The sequence below is a fragment of the Neofelis nebulosa genome, chromosome 13 (assembly GCF_028018385.1).
Source record: "Neofelis nebulosa isolate mNeoNeb1 chromosome 13, mNeoNeb1.pri, whole genome shotgun sequence".
Lineage (NCBI taxonomy): Eukaryota > Metazoa > Chordata > Mammalia > Carnivora > Felidae > Neofelis > Neofelis nebulosa.
Window position 1 is genome coordinate 82,213,404 of NC_080794.1, and position 21,282 is coordinate 82,234,685.

General features: G+C 48.9%; 1 protein-coding gene across 10 annotated transcripts in view; it reads right to left on the reverse strand.

Moving 5' to 3' along the window:
- Positions 1-3,364: 3,364 nt before the first annotated feature.
- The window catches only part of FGFR2 (fibroblast growth factor receptor 2), a 105,958-nt gene continuing 88,040 nt past the window's right edge, over positions 3,365-21,282 (reverse strand). For 9 of the 10 annotated variants that reach the window (XM_058697967.1, XM_058697966.1, XM_058697965.1 and 6 more), the window contains 6 exons: positions 20,620-20,810; positions 13,176-13,298; positions 12,344-12,414; positions 10,002-10,139; positions 8,236-8,341; positions 3,365-5,066 (listed from right to left, as the gene is read on the reverse strand). In XM_058697967.1, the coding sequence (XP_058553950.1) occupies positions 4,902-5,066; positions 8,236-8,341; positions 10,002-10,139; positions 12,344-12,414; positions 13,176-13,298; positions 20,620-20,810 (794 nt within the window). In that variant the 3' untranslated portion in view covers positions 3,365-4,901. The other variant, XM_058697962.1, reaches the window with a different exon arrangement.

Consider the following 21,282-nt stretch of genomic DNA (forward strand, 5'->3'; position numbering starts at 1 on the left):
GAGGCGATTTGGAGCAGCCCATCAAAACCCCCTGAACCCTGAGGCAAAAAGGACACAAGAAGGGCCCCATTCCAGAACGTCACTTAAGACGTGGAAGGGCTCCTGCAGTTCGTGCCCGGCCAAGTCATTTCAAGGCTTCCTGGGGATGAAATGTGAGAGAAGATAAACTTTGCTTTCATCTTTAAAAACATCAAAAAATAAATAACATCAAAACGCTGGCTGGATAAGGAGGGCTCCCATGCGCATACATAAGTAATGGTGCATGAATCAGTCCCAATGGATCGCTCAAGTCCCCCAGACTTCGTTTGGTGTAAAACTGGGGACGTGAGACGCGCTCAAGGATTCCGGCCAGGAAGCGGGTCTCTCCTTCTGCAGCCCGTGGCCGAGCTTCCTTCCTTTCTCGGCCAAGAGGAAAAAGAGAAGGATCGATTTCTCAGCACCCTCTGCTCCATGAGCCTCCGCTGAAGCCCTCTCACCGATCTTGGCCATTTTAGAAGTGCAAAAGCCAGGCCAATTATTTTGTTCTAGAGAACCCAGTAAGATCATGAGTATCTTTCACTCATGATCTGAGGGGGATCTCCTCGGCTATTACATTCTTAGGAAGACACTTGGCACCCACTAGGATGGCTATAATAAAAAATACGGACAATAAAAATGTTGGCAAGGATATACAGAAACGAGAACCTTCATACATTGCTGGCGAGCATGTAAAATAGTGCAACCACTGTGGAAACACTCTGACAGTTCCTCGAAAGGTTAAACACAGAGTTACCGTGTGACCCAGGGATCCCACTGCTAGGTATACACCCAAGAGAAATGCAAACTCATGTCCACACAAACACTTGTACGTTAATGTTCATAGCGGCACTTTCCCTGATAGGCAAACAGTGGAAACGAAAGGTCCATCAACCAACGGACGGATAAACGAAATGTGTATATATCCACACAGTGGAATAGGATTTGGTAATAAAAAGGAATTACTGATAGATGCTACAAAAAGGGTGAATCTTGAAAATACCACGCTAAGTGAAGGAAGGCAAACACAAAAGACCACGTATTGGACTACGATCCCGTTTCTGTGAAATGGTTAGGATAGGCAAATCCATAGACAGGAAGCAGATCGAGGGTTGCAGGGCTCAGGGGAAAAGGGAAATGGGAAATGGCTGCTCATTGGGGCAGGGCTTCCTTTTGAAGTGATGAAAACGTTCTGGAATTAGGGGGTGATGGTTGCACAACCTTGTGAATACACTAGGAAAAAAAAAAATCACAAAGGTACAAAAACAAATTCTTAGAAGGACACTATTTATTGAGGTTGGCATGCCGGAGCTGAGCTAAGTTCCTCTAGGTAGCCCTCACTGCGGGACCGCGAGGCTGGTGGTTAACTAGTCCTACGGTCGAGGAAATCAAAGTCCCCGTAGAATCCAAGACCTGCCCAACATCACCCGGCTTTAAGAAATAAATGAATCCATTCTGTCTCAGTCTATCACCGTCTCTCTCCAGTACCGTGCAAGGCTGCAGCCTTATTTAGACCATTCCCAGCCATGCCACACTCAGGAACCTCCAGTTCCTAATCTGTAATTGTGGGGACCTCTGTATGCCACCCTTCCGGAGGCTTAACTGTACGGTTCAAGCTAGTGGACCAACTTCCTGTTTCCAGAATGGTGGCTGGGTCCTCAATGCATGGCTGTGCAAGTTTGCCAGAGGTTTGTAACTGCGTGTTTTAGGTTCCTGTGTGGAGGGAAGCTCCCTGAGGTAAAGGATTGAGAGGCTTAACAGGGCAGAAGGGTACCCAGTCCCAAGGGAATCCACAGAACCCTCCGGAAGGCCCCATCTCTCCGCCCCACTCTATCCTCCCCACCCTGCCTGACCCCACCACCAGCTACTTTCCGAGGCAGCCTCTTGACCACACCCTTCCCAGTTGGAGATGGCAGGCAGGCCCAGGGACGACCCACCTCTCACGGAGGTGTCCGAGACTTTTGTTTCTTTGTAAATGAACTGATCTCACATCATGATGGCAATCACACTGTGGTTCAACTAATTTCCATTGCTTTCCTTGGGTCTGGTGGGGGGCGGCGGTGGGGGGGGGCGGGGAGGACCAGAAGCTCCAGGATTGCTGTCATACCCTGCTTCCATCTGTTTATTTGGGGCAGGGCTCAAAAAAAGAAGTATTTCTCATCCTTCTCATGGACCATTCTGCCATCTTTCCCTCGATGACAAATCTCTCGAAATAATTCAAAAATCAAAATGGCCAATAGCCAGTATGGGATTCGAATCTCCACTGTCGACTAAAAAGCCATAAACTGCCCCTTTAGTCCCAAAGGCATAAAATGCACACCATCGATCTTCACAGAGAAGGACTCTTACGGATGCAGCACCCAGCTTCAAACACGCGTGCCGCACCAGTAAGTCAGCCCTCAGCCCGGGCCAAGGGGGTCCCCCCACTCCCGTGACAATGCCCAGTGGGCTGCAGAATAATCCTCCTGTACACACGTAATTAAAAGCTGCTTCCAATTAGTTTCTGAAGTCCCGTTCTCTTGGGTGGGATTACAACTCTGCTCTGCTGATGACCGATGGTGGGGAGCACGGGAGATTGGCAAACGCAGAACCAGGCCGGTAGGCCACCCTCCAGATAGCCGGTAAGACCCTCGGTCCACTAATGGCCTCAAACACAATGAAGGCCCCAAACATGGCACTTTTCAACCATAAGGCTCCGAGAGCATGGCTGAAGTTTGGGAGAAGTCAGGCTAGTTTTGTCTCCCTTTCCTGCTACGGAGCCTGGCAGGCAGGTATAATGAGAGCTTGAGTCATAGAATTTGCACGTTATTAGCAGGAAGAACACCATTTCCCTCTTCAGATTCTTGGTGGCATGGAAATAGGTCAAATCATTTTAAAATTTGTTCAGGCTATCTTTTTGAAATGCTGAAGCAAACTCTCCTCTCCGTACATCATGGGGAAGCCAGCCTAAGAGGTTTCAAGGTCCCTCCCCAGTGTCCCTACCTTCTGAATACGTTTTTCAGCACCTGGCATCCTTACAACACCACGTCCCTGTTTGCAAAGCTCTCACCTGTGCCATCCCCCGTTTGCTCTTCTGGGAGAAACGAGGGCCCACAAAGCTACAAGGACATCTTTGGGGCCCTAAGAAGCAACAGAGCCAGAACATAAACCAACTTCCCCTGACTTTCCACTGGATCCACCGGTCTCAGGGTCCCAGGTTCTGCTGGTTTCAGCCAACCCCTCTGACAATTCATCACCGGTTTGTAGCCAACAACGAGCCTTCCCGGCTCTGGCTTTCGTGCAATCCCACCGAACAGCACCGAGTCGACACCCCTCCAAGCACAGGAAACCATTTGGTGAGACAAGAGTATTAAAAAAATAAGCTGCGTGACATTTATTTTGTCTTGTTAACATTAATATCTGTAGAAACATTTTTATTGTCAGTATAAAAATTAACAGGCTTTATTAAATACTTTCTCCAATTCCATAACAAATAGAATCAGTGTAATCTGCATTCATGTTGCATGGTTATAGCAAAGTGAGTAGGTGTTTCCAAAGCAAAACACGATACTTGAATACGGAACCAACAACACGGCGACATCGTGTCTGACACGGGTATCAGGCTGGATCTTTCCGCGAGGTCCTGCCAGAACTAGACGGAAGCAATCCCTTAAAAAGATGGAAGTATCCCCCAAACTATCAGCAGAACAACTCAACGTTCAATTTCTACGATGAGATGTTAAGACTCTAAGAGGCTGCTCTAACGCCAATGAATCTGGAAGCCATTATCAAAATTCACCGAAGAGAATACAGGCTAATCTGATTAACGTGCGACTCAGGCAGAAGTCCAGCTGCCGGAGAGAAGTACATTCTGCTATCAGCTCAACTAAGGTCCATCCTTGAGGAATGGATTAAGGCATCTTTTTAAGAGAGCGCTGGTACCATTTGTCTTGGGAAGTCCAGTTACATGATCCATGGGCCCAGTGACAGGGCTGCACAGCAAAACAAAATACTTTCTTATTAATGGGGTTCGCTTACTATCGGCATTTTGGTGGTTTCAAGAACAATCATCTGACAGCAGAGTTTAAACAAATAAATCAAAACTTCATTTTCCCCAAATTAGTCATATTCGGTAAATATTTCTCTTGTCAGAGAATCTGATAACTAGTTAAGTCCAAGCAAGAGATTAACTAGTCCGATGCACTGCCTGCATAGAAATGCCACTTAAATTACGAAAAAACAAAAACACAAGACTATAAATGATTAATTGTTTTGTATATTACCAATTCATTAATAAATTAATGTTATACCATTTTCCCTGAAAGCAAAAGTATCCTTCCACCTCTGCTCGGTGAAAATTAAGAAATTCTGTGTAAGAACAGCATTTATTTAGCAAATAGCTATTAAAAAGAGACCAATTTTTCTAGGTGCATTGGGACATCCATTTAAAATCAATACAAAAAATAATTCCTTGTAAATATATAATATATATTTATACATAATTTGAATATATTTACATACACCCAGCACCTATATACTGCAATTGTGCTCTGTAAGTGTGTGCTGACATATATTTTCTCCAATTATTACAAAATTCACAAGGAAGGCAGAACATACGTTTGCCTTGAGTCCAACTGGTCCACAGCCAGTACCCACAGTGGGTCATGGGTGCGTGGTGGCCCATGGACAAGTCGATTGCCCCAGAAACATTCTTCTTCTCCTGGTGAAGGTTACAAGTTTCCAACTGTATACACTCTTTACACGTGTGCGGATTACTTTTCTAATTATTTACTCCTCTGATCCATATATACAAGCGGAGACAGCAAGCTCCCGGGGGCGTGGCCTCCCTGCTCAGTGTGGCTAGGTTCTCGGTGCCGTCCTGTCTGGGGACAGAAGGACAAGCCCGTTCATGTTTTAACACTGCCGTTTACATGTGGATACTGAGGAAGGCATGGTTCGTAAGGCATGGGGTCCGGAGAGAAAACAGAATCGTCTCCTGAAGAACAAGAACTCCTTGTGTCAGGGTAACTAGGTGAATACTGTTCGAGAGGCTGACTGAGGTCCAAGTATTCCTGAAAGAAGGGAAGAGAGACGTTTTATTTCATCTTGGGTCAGGATAACAAGGTGAATACGGTTCGAGAGGTTGACTGAGGTCCAAGTATTCCTGAAAGAAGGGAAGAGAAGACTTTTATTTCACACGCAGGCTCTCGAGACGCGATAGCGGGGACAGGACAGGGGCGCCCCTTGAAGATTCCAGAGGTCCAGCCCCCACCCGGGTCCCACCAAGACCTCCTCGAGACCCCAACTAGGTTTACTCCAGGCTGCCCTCGACTTTTCTCTTGCAACCCATCATGACTGAACTATGGGCATGCAGGGAACGTCCAAACCCAGCTGGTAAGAAGGAGGTGCCGACCGGTCAATTCCACTCGCACAGACCCCGGGCGAGCGGCTGGCTACTATGTGCCTCCTCGAGAGAGAGCACCCGGGTCAAATTCGAGCCCCGGCAAAATGACAAAAACATAATGTGCTGTGGACTCCTGGGACCCCTTTAAATAGCTGAGACCATGAATATTTATTTTACGAATTACATTTCACTCCTGCAGTTTCTAGGATCATTTAAGGGGAATATGTCTCCCTTCAGCGGGTAATTTCACAGATGTAATCATCACTCTCAGAAGCCCTCTGAGTTGAAAATGTAAACAGGTTCAGAAAAGGCTCGGATAGACTCGTGCATGTTCAATCCATAATGGACTGTTAAAGAAAAGTTTGAAATTCAAAAAGGGCTCTTCTGAGCTCCCCGGGGTGACCCAGGATAACATTTCCTCTGACTTATGGTAGGCTCTGAGTCCACCGCCTGGTCTTATATGGCTCATGAGCGAAAAATGGTTTTTTAACATTTTTCAATGGTTGGGGGGGGGGGGGCGGTGGAAATCAAAAGACGAATAGTATCTCATAGCATTAAAATGATATAAAATGACATAAAATTCACCTAAAATTTCAATGTTAGGGTCCATCAAGTTTTATCCGGAAGACAGACACTCATTTACGCATCGTCCCTAAGTGCTTTCTCACCCTGATGGCAGGACTGAATATTGCCAACAGAGACCGTCTGGCTCACAATGATGACAATATTTACTATCTGGCCCTTTACTGACGAGGTTTGCAGACCCCCGCTCTGCGAACTATGGGAAGATTTCTAAACGGGGAAACAGCCGGGCCTCGCTGTCCCCGCTGGGCTCACACACTGGGGCCGTTCTGCTCACACCCCCCCAAGCCAGTGACATGCCAGGACAGGCGGTTTTGCTGAGGGGAGACAAAAAGTGCAGACCACAGCACAACCAGCCCCCGTGTTATCAGAAAAGAGCCCACAGAATGTTGGCGACTATACATTTTAAAAGACCAAAAAAAAAAAAAAAAAATTTTTTAAATTAAAAAAAAAATAAACCGCTATAATTCATCACCAGGGTTGGCAAGAAAAGAACCCCCATCCGAGAGTGGGGGATGTGTAAGTTCCAACAACATCAGCATTAACCGCACAACTGGAAACAAACACGCCCACCACATCAAAAGAGAACTTTTTGCTTACAATGATAAAAATGAAATTTTGTCCTAAGTGGAACCATTTTTCTCCAGCATATGGTAATGATTTTCAGAAGGAAAGAAACTTCGATTTTTATATCCGTCAGACAATATGGCATTCTGCTTTATTTTAGGATGCTAGATGTAAATTTCAGCATGAATGGGCCCGCTTTAAATATAAATATATAAATAAAGTAGCACAGAGCATAGACGCAGGACCATTAAAATGGAACATTAGTGCTGTCCCAGTTGCTACATGCAGCCATAAATGTTCAGATCTGATAGGGAAAAAAAATAGGAATATCAGTGGAGTCCAAGTCTAGGGTTAAAGGAACTTACACTAGAAACAACAATTTTGGCAGGAGAAGAAAGTTGCTTGTTTTCCCCCCCCTTGAACTATTCCTTTCCTTTCAACTTCTGAAGGTCAGCTGTATTCATTTAAATGCAACCTCTCCTTTTATCAGCTACAGTTAGACGCACAAGATAATGTTGCTGGCTTAAGGCTTCGGATTATTTCTTTTTTGAAAAAAATCATTCCCATACTAGTAAATGTATTATTTAAAAATACGTTAAATGTATTATTTTTATTTAAGCAATTTTAAGCTTTCGTTGCTGTTGGTAAGACAACTGTGGGTTTGGGGGAGGTTTTTTTTTTCTCGTTCGGAGGGAAGACTGCTCTCTGTACCCTCGCTGAATGTCTCCAATTCGTTCATGAACAGTTTTTTCGTGGGGGGTTTTCTGGCCTTGCTGGGTTTTATGCTCTCTCCTGCTCAGATCATACATTTTCCACAACCATACAGACCACTCTCTGTCTGCATGCTGAAGCAGGCACTGCCCGGACTGCATTCGGACAGTGAGGGGTGTTTCTTTTACTGGTACAGACTAGAAATATTTTATAGAAAAAATATCTTGACAAAAAATACAAGTTTTCACTTAAAAAATCGCAAGCCGAAGGGGCGCCTGGGTGGCTCGGTTGGTTGAGCGACTGACGTCAGCTCAGGTCATGATCTTGTGGTTTGTGAGTTCGAGCCCCGCGTCCGGCTCTGTGCTGACAGCTCAGAGCCCGGAGCCTGCTTCGGGTTCTGTGTCTCTCCATCTCTCGGCCCCTCCCCTGCCCATGCTCTGTGTCTCTCTGTCTTTCAATAATAAATAAAAAAATTTTTAAAAAATCACAAGTCGCCTGTTATAGGAAAACTGTGTGTGCATTCACACACCCGGGGATAGAGGTCACACGCCATTAGTGGACAGGGTCACGGCGGGCAGGGACAGGGGCGTGTGTTGTGCGGGAACTCAGATGGCAGTCCACTGCTTCCAAGGGAGCCCATCGGCGGCTCCTCCACTAACGACTAGGGTGTGGAGTCCAACTGGCCCACGCACCCTCCCATGCAAGCCCAAAGGCTGCCGCCGGACGTTTCTCTCCCCTCCCCCCTTCTCCTACCCACCACCCCAGAGCCAGAGAGGCGCAGCCTCGCGGAGGGTCCGGTTGCGTGAGTCCGCTCTGAGAAAAATCAGGACTCAGGAGGCGCAGAGATTTTGACTCTGTCTGAGCCCCGTGGGAAAACGATCGACCACAGTGCAGCCTCCTGCGGGCGAGGTTGCGTTGAAAGCGCCGCACCGGCCTCCCAAGAAAGGGCCGCGGGCTCCTGGAAGGGGGGTTCTTACCTCGTTGGTGGTGAGAGTGAGAATTCGGTCCAAGTCTTCCACCAACTGTTTGAACGTCGGCCTCTGTGAGGGCACGGCGTGCCAACAATCCCTCATCATCATATACCTGGGGAAACAGATTTCCTGGTGAATGCATTCTGTACGTACTAGGCGCCCGGCTAGAAGCCAGCTTTAAGAGGCACTATGGAGACACGTCCGAAGTGATGACAATGGATCAGAACTTTCCAGATGAGAAGGCAGTTCTCTGCACTCCCCCCGCCCCCGCCCCCACCAAATTCACCTCTTGGTTTCCTCTGAAAGGCGCTCTGAGCTACAAAAACATCACTTTACCCAAAGTGTCTCAGGACAGTATCTATGCCATGAAGACAGACATTTGTCGAGATGCCTTCACTGCCGGGTTCTGCGCTCCTGTGACAGTGACACCCCATGGGCGTATCACACCTTCAAGGGCACTTTGGGACGTGGCAGGAAAAGCCTTATTATGGGACCGGGTCTCCAGTCTGTCCCTGGCAACCTCCTCCTGCCCCCACCCCCTGCCTGGACCAGAGCAACTACATGGAGAATCTTCTCTCTCACGCTTCGGGTTTTACTTTAATGACTGTCAAGGACAAAGCTTCCTCAGATTTTGTTTGTTTGTTTGTTTGTTTGTTTGTTTGTTTTAAATGAAGTCTGAAAACCACAACTTTAAGGTAAGGTCTTTATGAATTAATCTGCCATCACTGGGCTGCACGTTAACTTCCTGATTAACTCTTGGACAGGCCCAGGGTCCCAGGCCTTATCTTGATTATGGGTTTCGACAGACCCTCTATAGTAGAAAAAGCAATAGGAATGACAGGCAGCACAATAAATACCTTTATATAATATACTATAAAATGTGGCCATTCATCAGATGTCCACTGTGCAGTGAAAAGTACTCATGGGATTACGGATATAAAATCCCCATGAAACGATACACAATAGACCACAGTCTCTGGGACAATCACTCTTCTCAGTTAACCCTGGGGGGTTGGGAAGAGAGAGCCTCCTTTTCAAAGCACTGATTCTACTGCACAGGACACATGTCACAAACACAACATAATTCCACTTGAAGTGTGGGCTAGGTTTTTCTAGAAACCAGCTCATGGTTTTCCAGTCAGACCTGGGGCTCCAAGGATAGCACCTGGACAAATTTTTAATTCTCTGTGCTAAACCGTGGGTATGACACAGGTCACCAGACACGAGCCTGCTCCAAGGAAATGGGGGCCCATGTCAATCGTAAGGGCAATCTCCAGCGGTCACAAAGCTGTGGAAACACCCATTCCCCCTGGCTGTGCTGGAGGCCGGTGCACGAAGTGAAGAAAAGCTATCCTGGCCTTTAATCCCCCACTCTGTGTGGGCAGCCCCACGGCTTTCCAGCTTGTGTATGAGAAAAGGCCAGGCGTATCTCTCCCTGTCTCTCTCAGGAGAGACAACGGTAGGACATAGCACAGTGGTCCAGGAAGATCACTCTACAAAGGTAGGAGCCCTCGGCCCGCAAGCCTGATGCCCTCTGTGATTTAAAGCTCACTCCATACACGTCAATGTGTTTTCTTTGGGACAGTCATGGCTATCAGTGTGGCTATCTACTGCAGTTCTGGGATTGAGCCCAGAAAGTTCCAGCAGTAACTCTTCTTAGAGCATGTACAGAAAACCAGGGGCCTTAGAAAACCCGAAGTAAGTCAGGAGAAGGGTTCCTGGCATGGAGGGGGGTGGGTCCACACAGCGTCAAGAGAGACAATGGCCCTTACAGTTCATTGGTGCAGTTTGCCGGCTTGTCCATCCTGTGTCCTTCCTTCAGCAGCTTAAAAAGTTCCTCCACCGGAATCCCTGGGTAGGGTGAACCTCCCAAAGTGAAGATCTCCCACATTAACACCCCGAAGGACCAACTGCAAAGGAGAGAGAAAACACGGTTATTACTAACCCACCTGAATCGCAAAAACCCTCAACGCGCCTGGTTAAGAAAATAAACACCCACCCACTTCTCATGTTCAAAGACAAATGACCTGAGCCCTCCTGAAGTTCATCCTACATGTTCCTTCCTGCCCCGAAGGAGCATCCCCAAGTGATGATGATGTGAGGGATGTTCTCAAGGAATTTTCCATCAACAGACAACACGCGAGTGATGGTAAACCGTCTTTTTTTTTTTTTTTTTTTTTTGGTGGAGCTTTGGGGTGGTTGGGTTTTGATTCCATCCCTCTCAAGTGAAGTTGTTCATGTTAAATGCGGTGTTCGCATGTGAGGATCTCGACTCGGAAGCGGCAAAGCTCTTCATGCTGCCGTCCGGCTCTTCCGTCAGCCCACGTGCCTGACCCCCCAGCAGGAGCAGTTGACAGAATAAGGCCAGCAAGCCAATGCTGGAGGTAACAGCTGCCCAGCGAAGCCAGTGGGGCATCTGAGGGCACAAACGGTTCCTGATTTACTAAGGTCATGAAAGGAAGTTAGCATCAGGCTGGGGTTAGGATGCAGGAATCCTGGGGCGTCTGGGTGGCTCAGGTGGTGAAGCGCCTGGTTCTCGATTTCGGCTCAGGTCATGATCTCGCAGTTCATGAGATCTAGCCCCCCATCAGGCTCCAGGCTGCCGGCTCAGAGACTGCTTGGGATTTTCGCTTTCTCTCTCTCTCTCTCTTTCTGCTCCTCCCCCTCTCTCTTGCTCGCTCTCAAAATAAATAAACATTTAAAGAAAATTAAGGGGGGGGCACCTGGGTGGCTCAGTCGGTTAAGCCTCTGACTTCAGCTCAGGTCACGATCTCACCGTTCCTGAGTTCGAGCCCCACATGGGGCTCTGTGCTGACAGCTTAGAGCCTGGAGCCTGCTTCAGATTCTGTGTCTCCCTCTCTCTCTGCCCCTCCCCTGCTTGTGCTCTGTCTCTCTCTCGCTCTCAAAACTAAAGAAACATTAAAAAAAAAACGTGAAAAAAAAAAAAAAAAAAAAAAAAGGTTGGAGGAATCCTAGGCCCGAGATGAGTTTCCCACAAAAGAATCTGAAAACAACTCACAAGGTACCATGTGCACCTGACCTTGCGGAGACCCACGGCTAGACTTTCTGGGCCCCCTTCAGGATGTTGACAATTCCTGGCATAATCGAGCTGAGATTCCTGCATTTACCTTTGTCACTGTGGCTCTGGAAACACACCCCTACTGACTCTATCCGGAGGAGTTTCAGGTTTGGGGTGAGAAACAAAAACTCTCCCCGGTTCTGTGCAGAGCAAGAGTGGCACCCCCACGCAGGCAGCTGGCTCCCTGCAAACACGGGCCCCCGGCACCTTCTTTCTGGGACTGTGCTGGCAGGGAATCAACACCCACCCCGGGGGTCCTCTTGCTCCCACGAATAAAAACAACTCCACTGATTTCAGCTTTTTATTTTGGACGAATTCTAGACTCACGGGACCTTGGGGGAAATAGTACCGAGAGATGCTCTGTAACCTTCCACCCAGCGTCCCACCATGGGAACATCGTTCGACCTCATTTCCAAACCTAAAACTCGACAACATCAGTTGGGAGCCTGACCCTGACAATACTTTTAGGTGTTACCATCACGGACATAGTATAGAATGTTCACTCTGTTTCTCTAACGTTCTCAAGGGTGCCAAGACAAGGTCTGATATTTTTTTCAAAGGGTACACAGAGCCATCAGGCCCCGTGGAAATCACCAGAGCAGACCGTGCCCCACTCAGCATTTCTCTGTCAGGGCAAAGCTAGGATGGAGGGGGGAAGTATGGTAGATGACCATCGAGTAGGAGAAGTTTCAAAATTCCTTCTTTCAGGGAGCAAAGAACATGCCACCAGTTTAGCAAATTCGATAGTGGCTTTGAGGCCGCACATCCGTGAATAAGTTGGGGGGTGGGGGGCACTTCCGCTCTGGCCAGAGGTGGCTTTGCGGTGCGCCTCCCGCGTGCGCTTTGAAGCTGGGCAGATTAGTAACACGGCATTGGTCACCAGCCTACCATAAAATCCGTCCTTTCTAAGGCCGGCTCCTGCACCTTCCAGAAACGTGTGAGATACGGCAGGCACCGAAGACTCAAGAGCGGTGAACACGGTGTTTTTTGCAACGCAACCCGATGGCGAGAAGCCAGAGAAAAGGAGCTACTTACACGTCACTCTGGTGGGTATACACCCGATCGAAAAGGGCTTCTGGAGCCATCCACTTGACTGGAAGTCGCCCCTGCAAGTGTGGGAAAAAAAAATGTAACAGCCACTCTCTTAAACCCAATTTACTTTTTAGCAAGCTCAGCAGGCTGTGCCTCACTGAAGAGCGGATGCTAATGATTTTCACTGGTCAGTCAGGAGAACAGAAGGAATCAGCTCCAGCAGGGCCTGGATAGAACGTGCAAGGTGCAGATCTGGGCGCATGAATAAAATGCCATTTCTCTGGATTCTCACGACCATCTCTCTCCCTAGCACACAGACACATCCTGACCACCTTCTAGGCAAAAATTAACCTAGAAACTCCCAAGCTCTAGTCTTTGCTAGGGAAGTTCTTGACCCAAGAGGCTGCTGGTTATTCACCTTTACTAAAGGCATCTTAAATATAGCTTAAATTTACTTCTTGAGAAATTGGTCAAGAGTAAAGCAAAACATGGGGTGCCTGAGTGGCTCGGTCGGTTAAGTGTCTGAGTTCAGCTCAGGTCATGATCCTGAGGTCCGTGAGTTCGAGCCCCACGTTGGGCTCTGGGCTGACAGCTCAGAGTCTGGAGACTGCTTCAGAATCTGTGTCTCCCTCTCTCTCTCTGCCATACCCCTGCTTGCTCGCTCGCTCGCTCTCTCTCTCTCAAAAATAAATAAACATTAAAAAAAAAAAAAGAGTAAAGCAAAAGAACAGGGATAAAGGGCAGAGGAATGAGCATCTATCATCTTTTCATCTAGAACATTCCGTGCCACCCCCACGCCCCCCTTCCTTCCACCACATCATTGCCACTGACTTACGTTTGTGGTCTTTTTGTAATAGTCTATATTGTTGATATCTCTGGCCAGTCCAAAGTCTGCTATTTTCATCACATTGTTTTCTGTTACCAAAACATTTCTGGCGGCTAAATCTCGATGAATGCACTGAAAACAAGAAAGAACTCATTTCAAAATGTTTCAAGAATAAAGAGAAAACATACTTCTTAGGATGCAGAGAGGAAATACAACATAAATCAAAAATTGGTTATTTCTTTTCTAATTAAAATAACTAGGGGCACCTGGGTGGCTCAGTCGGTTAAGCATCTGACTTGGGCTCAGGTCACGATCTCGTGGTTCGTGGGTTCGAGCCCTGCGTCAGGCTCTGTGCGGACAGCCTGTTTCAGATTCTGTGTCTCCCTGTCTCTCCCCTGCGCGAGCTCTATCTCTCAAAAATAAACAAACATTAAAAAAAAAATTAAAAACAAAACTAAAAAACTAAGGCCCCAGTCATTTTGAAGAGTAAAGATACACCAAGGACCAACACTGGTGTCCTTCATACGAGATCTGTAACTAGATTATTCTAAAATCTTTTATCTCAACACTTGCTCTCCCTCCCTTTACAGACAAACTCAGAAGAGCTAGTTAACCTCCAAAACCACATCATCTTTACCTCCTGGTCAGTCCGCAAACATAGTTTCCATCCCCACGCCTCTGAAAGTCGATGGAGGAACCTTTTGTCAGACCAAAGTGAGTTCTTCTAACGCCTCAATTCTTCCCTCTGCAGCTCTGGACACTGTTGATTTCATGCTCCTTTCAGAAACGCACCCCCACCCCCCTTGAGTGCGACCCCTAGCTTCCTCTCTTCCCCAGGTCCCTGAAAACTGGGGAAATGTCCCATCAATTTTGTGTATTTCCACATACCCCAGGGCTTCTATTGTTAGATACATACAAAAGATTTGCCAATTCCTACCTCTTTCCTGACCTCTCTCTCCTGGGACTCTCCTTGTTATCTTCCACAGGCTATGCAACATTTCCGCACTAACATCTCTCTGGTACCTCCAATTCAAGGCTCGGCTCTCTCTCAGAGATACACCCCAGAATTCTTTGCACCCTCCTCCCAAGTTCTATTGACATCGACCCCCAAATGCCTCTGCCCTTTGTCCATCCTGCTCTATCCCCACTACTAACCACTTAGCCCAGGACGTCACCACTGCCCACTCCATCCCCGTAGATGCCACACTGCCCCTAACGGGTCTCCAAGCTTCCAAACTCAGCCTTACACACCTGCTAAGCTTCCCACAAGTTGCGTTTCTCAAAGTACTAACCACATCCTTTCCCGGCGTAGATCATGACTAACGCCTGTCTGTCCATGTCCCAGAAGGCACCAGCCCACACAAAGGGTTCAACCTATGCCTGTCACCTGCCTGGCAGCAGGGCGGAATGTTGAAATGCTCGCTATACAGGGCGGCTAATTTCTAGTTCTGAAACAAACTCACTCTTCGGTCTTGGGTCTAGAGATAATTAATTCCCATTTTTCCTTTCTACAAATGATATACTTTTGCAAGTTGTTCTAAACGTTTCAGTTACACTTCAGCATAGTAAGATTTCATCATGATACATGGTAATTAGAATCCCAAATCATCACCCCCTATATTTTGGAAAAGGCAAGGTATAAAGAGGTGAACAAATATCCCTTTCAAACGCTTTTACACGGGCTCCTGGCAAAGTTAATGACCAGAAGAAGGAGAGTCCTATCAGGCCACTTGACAAAGGCGAAACGGGGCTCTTTGCAGACAGGCGCTCTGCGAAATGGCCAGTATAGAGAAGCCAGCCAAGCTCTCTCTGAAGAATAAATCGGGAATTCTCTTTCCCTGCCCACCGCCCAACAATTCCTGGTTTTTAGATGCTTCTGTGGCCCCCCTAGATGCGCAAACGCCAGAAAAGGGAAAGCAGGAAAGCCCCACAAGTTAGTATGCCTGTGCCTGGCCAGAATGGAAGCAGGAAACGTGAGAGCTCGCAGAAGCCGTCTGGGGACCAGGCCGGGGTGGGAGCCATGTTCCTAGTTTGGAGGCCTCTTCAGATTGAACTTCCAAGCCCTTGGCCAAACTCTCCCGGCGGCGTGCTCCCCGCCGACGCGAGCTCTGTGCATTTGGCAAGCCGTGCGGCCAGAAGAATCTGGATTCCCACACGCTGGGCTCCCACCACACATTAGGGCTCAACTCAGAGACGCCACGACAGTGGCCTCCATCATCATCTGGGCGAGAGCCAGAATCTAGCACCTATCTCCCACATCCCACGATGCTATCAAACACTCCCGGCCACCCTCTGGGCTGTAACGCCCACCCTCTGGGCTGAACAGTAAGAGACTTGGAACCAACGCGCCAGGAAAAGAAAATAATTAACATCAAGCCAAATTCCCATCATCTGCAGAAATCAGGAGTTGTTTTCCAGTGCAGCGCTGATCATTTACATAACTAGGGCCCTCAGACCATTTGGTATTCCGTTTCTTAAGTAAGCAGAGATCAACGGGTCACTAAGGGAAGAAAGACTAACATCCTTATGACCCAGACTGTGTAATGGGTGCCTCTGCATGGCTGACCTAATTAAATGCCCATGGCAACCTAGGAGATGGGTGTGATTACACCCATTTTACAGATGGGAAAGCTGGTGCTTGCTTTAAAAAAAACAAAACCGGGGCATCTGGGTGGCTCAGTTGGTTCAGCGTCTGACTTTGGCTCACGTCACGATCTTGTGGTTCGTGGGTTCGAGCCCCACATCGGGCTCTGTGCTGACAGCTCAGAGCCTGAAGCCTGCTCCGGATTCTGTGTCTCCCCCTCTCTCTGCCCCTCCCCTGCTCATGCTCTGTCTCTCTCTGTCTCTCAAAAATAAATAAATGTTAAGAAAGAAAAAAAATTTTTAAAAATTAAAAAACCAAAACCAAACAAACACCCACTCAGACTTAACACCTGGGAGTAAGTTTAACTGGTTTGGGGATTTGGTAAGAAGAAAAGTTAGTGGCCTCTGAACTAGAAACAGCACAACTTTCATAATTTGTACGAGGCTCAAATACCCCATATTACCTAGTTGTATTCCGTGTACATCACGGTGCTTCTTTACCTGCCCACTGCCTAGTTCCCCACCAACACACACACACACACACACACACACACACACACACACACACACACTTACATTGGAAAGCCGCTCAAGGACAGGCCCTACAAGTTCATCTCTATATCCCCAGCACTGAGCACAGGGCCTGACCCAGTAAATGTTTACTGAGGCGAATTCATAATTGCATTCCATCAGTAATGAGCCAGAGAGCTCACTCAACAGTTCCTTAAGCTGGCCTCCAGTAAGCTCATTGCTAGCGGCCATGAGGCATGCGTATGGGCAGGCCATGATCTGGCCCTTTCCCTGCTTCTTCCCCTCCACTGTCAGGAAAAAGCCCTCCATTTCTGGAAGCAGGCTCTGCTCAAGGGGACCATTCTTTTTTTTTTTTTTTTTTTTTTTTTTTTTAATTTTTTTTAACGTTTATTTATTTTTGAGACAGAGAGAGACAGAGCATGAACAGGGGAGGGTCAGAGAGAGAGGGAGACACAGAATCTGAAACAGGCTCCAGGCTCTGAGCAGTCAGCACAGAGCCCGACATGGGGCTTGAACTCACAGACCGCGAGATCGTGACCTGAGCCGAAGTTGGACGCTTAACCGACTGAGCCACCCAGGCGCCCCTCAAGGGGACCATTCTTAAGATCTTCATCAACCACCAGTTTCATATCGGTTCTAGGGCTTTAACTGCAGAGGATCCTCAGCTAAGGGAACCCCGCAAGGCCCTATCAGAACACAGCTCTGTCCCTTCTAGCCCACCCTGTGTGAGTGGTCCTCCCCTCCATCCAGAGTGAAGCAGGGATTCCCTGAGAGAGCAGGGGAGTCTGGGGAGCGGGGTGGGTGAGGAACGAACCACAGGGCCAGGTCTGGGACCAGCCACTTTTCTCTGTGGACCTAGGCGTCCCCATGTTGGAAATACAGACAATGACTTAGACGTACCTACCTGCCCAAAGGTTTCCTGGTACCTCCTAACAGTCCTCCCTTATCCTAAAATCACACCTATCTCAGAGCTGTTCTGAGGTTATGGATGATACTGTATGTAAAAGGCTTGTCCTGTGCCTGGCAGATGTTAAGTTCTCAAAAATAGGTAGTAATTAATCACGGCGAGAATCGCTACTATCACAACCCCATTGACAAGGGCATTTTCGGTCTTCATCCTAAAATGTGTTCGCTTGCCCCCTTTCACAAAGTTCACCTGACCCTTGGTTCCTTCTCTAGTACACTGAACAGAGGAGGAAGGATGTCCGAGTTCTCAGCTGGGAGCAGGGGCGGATCCCCACGGGCTCCATGAGCCTGGCTCAAGGCGCATTCTCCTCTCCTGTTCCGAGCAGAAGAACACCCCACCTTTCTGAAACCCCTCCTGTGACCTCTGTACACCACACCCTGCCTTTCCTCCCGACCTCTGAGTCCCCTCAGCCTCTACTGCCATCGGGTACTTTGAGCCAAGCTCCAGATTTGAGAGTTTTTTCTACTGCCCCTCTGCTCCGCCTCTCCCCGCCTAGATGCCCCCCCGTGCCTTGAAACTACACTTCCTTTGCTGGCTGCCGAGGTCCCAGCCCAGCCCTCGGAGCTAAGCTCTGGCCTGCAGCTTCCTGCTCGACAGCGGCCCTTGAAGGGCGCCTGCGCATGTTCAAGGTGCATCCTGGATGGCCCACCAGAATCTATTCCCACTCCCTAGTCCTCCTCGTCCCGATCAGCGGCACCGCCATCCAGTCTCTCCGACCGGAAATCTACTCAGTACCCCGACAGCAAAAACAGATCCCACATCCGTGGTCTCCTCCAGTGCCTCCGGGAGCCAAGAAACCCTAACACAAACCACCATCACCCTTCCGCAGGACCCCGAGCTTCTAACCCAGCAGTCACGAGCAGCAGGAGAAGGAGCAAGCTTCGCAGCACAAACCCAACCCGGTCAGGCCCCTCCGTGGCTCGCCATGTGCCGGGAGCGCCCGGCCGGGGTCTGGGAGGCCCTGAATCAGCAGGGCCCGCCCGTCTCCAGCCGCATCTCACACCCTGCTCTCGACGTCCCTCCCCAGAAGCCGCACAGCTCTCCTTCCGCGCGAGCGCCCACCGGTCACCTGCGCCCACACCCGGCCCCGGGCCCCCCACTGACCTCACACACTGCCTGTTTCCTGCACAGCATGATTCTCAGCCTTTTACATACTTACTTTTAGTCCCACATTTCTTGTTAATCTCTCCTGCTGCCGCCCAAGGTTCCTGCTCCAAGAGGTCCAGGACTGGATCCACTCCACCACCCCCTATGGGAATGCTTCCCCCTCTCCCACGCAGGGAGGGTCCAGAGTGACCAAGACCTGAGGGTCACAACTGGCAGCCTGCGGGCAGGTCATACTCCCCAGGGTTTTAGTTAGGACTATCTGGAAGCTACAGCAAAGGTGAACTAGAACAACGGATACCGACGTTTGCCAGGTTCACCTGTCGCGCTGGTCTTCCTCTCCACGCACAATCCCCCCTGCGCGAACACACTATTTATGCCTGAACCATTCAAAAGTGAGTTGCAGGGGCACCTGGGTGGCTCAGTTGGTTAAGCGGCTGACTTTGGCTCAGGTCACGATCTCGCGGTTTGTGGGCTCGAGCCCCGTGTCGGGCTCTAGGCCGGCAGCTCGGAGCCTGGAGCCTGGAGCCTGCTTCGGATTCTGGGTCTCCCTCTCTCTCTGCCCCTCCCCTGCTTGCGCAGTCTCTCTCTCTCAAAAATAAACAAACATTAAAAAACAAGAAATGAAAAGTGAGTTACAGACCCCACTGATACTTCACACCTTAATACCTGAGCAAAGATCTACCTTTAACACGAGGCCACTATCACCACCTCCAGATTTAACACGGATCCATCTGGTCATACTACCGAATACGGTCCACATTCAAATTTCAGTTCATAAATGTTCTTGATAAAAGCTGCTCCTCCCCCCTCCCATCCTGAACAAGACCCAGTCCAGGGTCACCCGAGTACATGGAGCTGTCCTGTCTCTTAAGTTGCCTTTAATCTGGAACCATCTCCCCAGTACTTTTTGTCTTTCGTGATGCTGACATTGTGAAGCGATGTCTTGTGAAATGTCCCACATTCCGGATCTGACCGTTTCCTCACGTCAAAGGCTTTTCAGGTGACAAACTCCCCTGGGTTCGTGCACGTGCACACAGAGGCAGGCACCAAACTGTTTCCTAAAACCTACACGGTGAGCGCTTTTTTAGGGGGGAAGAAAAAGATCTGAAAAAGTCTTCAAGTCTGGACTCTCTTGAAACAACAACAGAACACGTAGTAGGTCTGGCCGGGTTCCGATGTGGCCACAGGAGCAGGGGCGGAGATGTGGCCACCCCTCCCCCGGATCCCTAACGCCATGGGGTCAGGCGCGGGCTGCCTCGCTCACTCATAGGACTTGGCACGGCCGTGACCCAGCCCAGGTCCCCACGGTGACAGTGGGCCCACGCCCACGAGAGAAGCTCGCTTCTTTGGGGACCCGAAGATGGGCTTCAAGCTCCAGCACAGGTAGGCAGTGACCCCACCTCTGCCCAAGGACAAAGTCCTACAACCCTCCCTGCAAAGCGTGAGCTAAGGAAGGGTGTCTTGGGTTATCCAAAATGCCCCAGAGGACATCAGGGCACCTGTCTAACTGCTTTCAGAATAACTCAGATGTTTAAAGTTCCACTGCCAGGGGCATGCTTGGAATGCAGACGGTTCACCTCAGGGGACCTGGCCAACTTCTAACCAGAGGGTCACCCCGCGAGAGGAGACAAAATAAACCCAGATGACATCCAGGACTCAATGTTACTAAAATATCCCTTCGCCTGATCTCTGTTCTTAGAATATTTAACGCCCTTTCAAACTTAAAACCATAAACCCAACACCCAAAGTCTAGGTCCACCAACTCGGCACAGAACGAATACAGCCAAAAACAATCACCCACGCCCCCTCAACGCCCGCGGCTCTCTACCGAGAGCTGAATCTCAGGAGAGGAGACACCTTTTCTGCTCATCTATGCAGTCCCTTGACGTTTCTGAGGCTGCTCTGGCTTTGAAAAGAGTTCACTAAGCCCCTGAGTGAATAATGCAGTAAGTATTTTCCAGGTTGTACGAGACATGCAAGGGCCTGACTCAGCAAACGAGCACGTCCAAAGAGCCTGTTTTCTTCACAGGCTTTTTCTTTCTTTCTTTCTTTCTTTCTTTCTTTCTTTCTTTCTTTCTTTCTTTCTTTCTTTCTTTCTTTCTTTCTCTCTCTCTCTCTCTCTCTCTCTCTCTCTCTCTCTCTTCTTCCTTCCTTCCTTCCTTCCTTCCTTTCTCTCTCTCTCTCTCTCTCTCTCTCTCTCTTTCTTTCTCTTTTTTTTTTTTTAAACTGGAATCTACCCAACTGAGGAGAATATAAAGGACTCACTTTCTGGGAAGCCAGGTATTCCATGCCTCTCGCCAGCTGGTAGGTGCAGGACACCAAGTCCTTGAAGGTCATCTGCTCCTCGGGGACGCGGTTAATGTCATAGGAGTACTCCATCCCGGGGGGCCTGCGGGCTCGGAGGTATTCCCGGAGGTTGCCCTTCGAGGCGTACTCAACTATGACATAGAGCGGCCCTGCAGACGGAGTAGAGAAAGCAGCTCAGGAAGGCGACTACCCTTCCCAGATCTGCCCCCCCCGGGAACCTCAGCACAGTGTGAGCTCTCACAAGCCGGTGCTTTTTTTGTTGAATTTGAACATACGGAAAAGCACACACAAAAACAGGACAGCGGCACCTCTCCTCTTCCCCAAAATGCCAATCGACACTTGGTCAAGAGAGCCCCCAAAGTCTTCCAGAAATAAACAGAGGTACGGCGAGTGCCCCCCTCCTGGTGCTCCAGTGCCCTCCTGGAGAGCAATGGCTATCAGAGATCTCTCTCTGCCCGTTCATTTTAAATCATTTTACCCACATATATGTATCGATAAGCAATGCACTGGTTTCCAGCACATAAATGCGTCGTGAAGATACGGCTTTGCCACATTTTCCCCCTACGTATTATCCTTGAGGAAGGAACCCAGTCGGGCTGATAAAAAAAAAATCTAGATCAT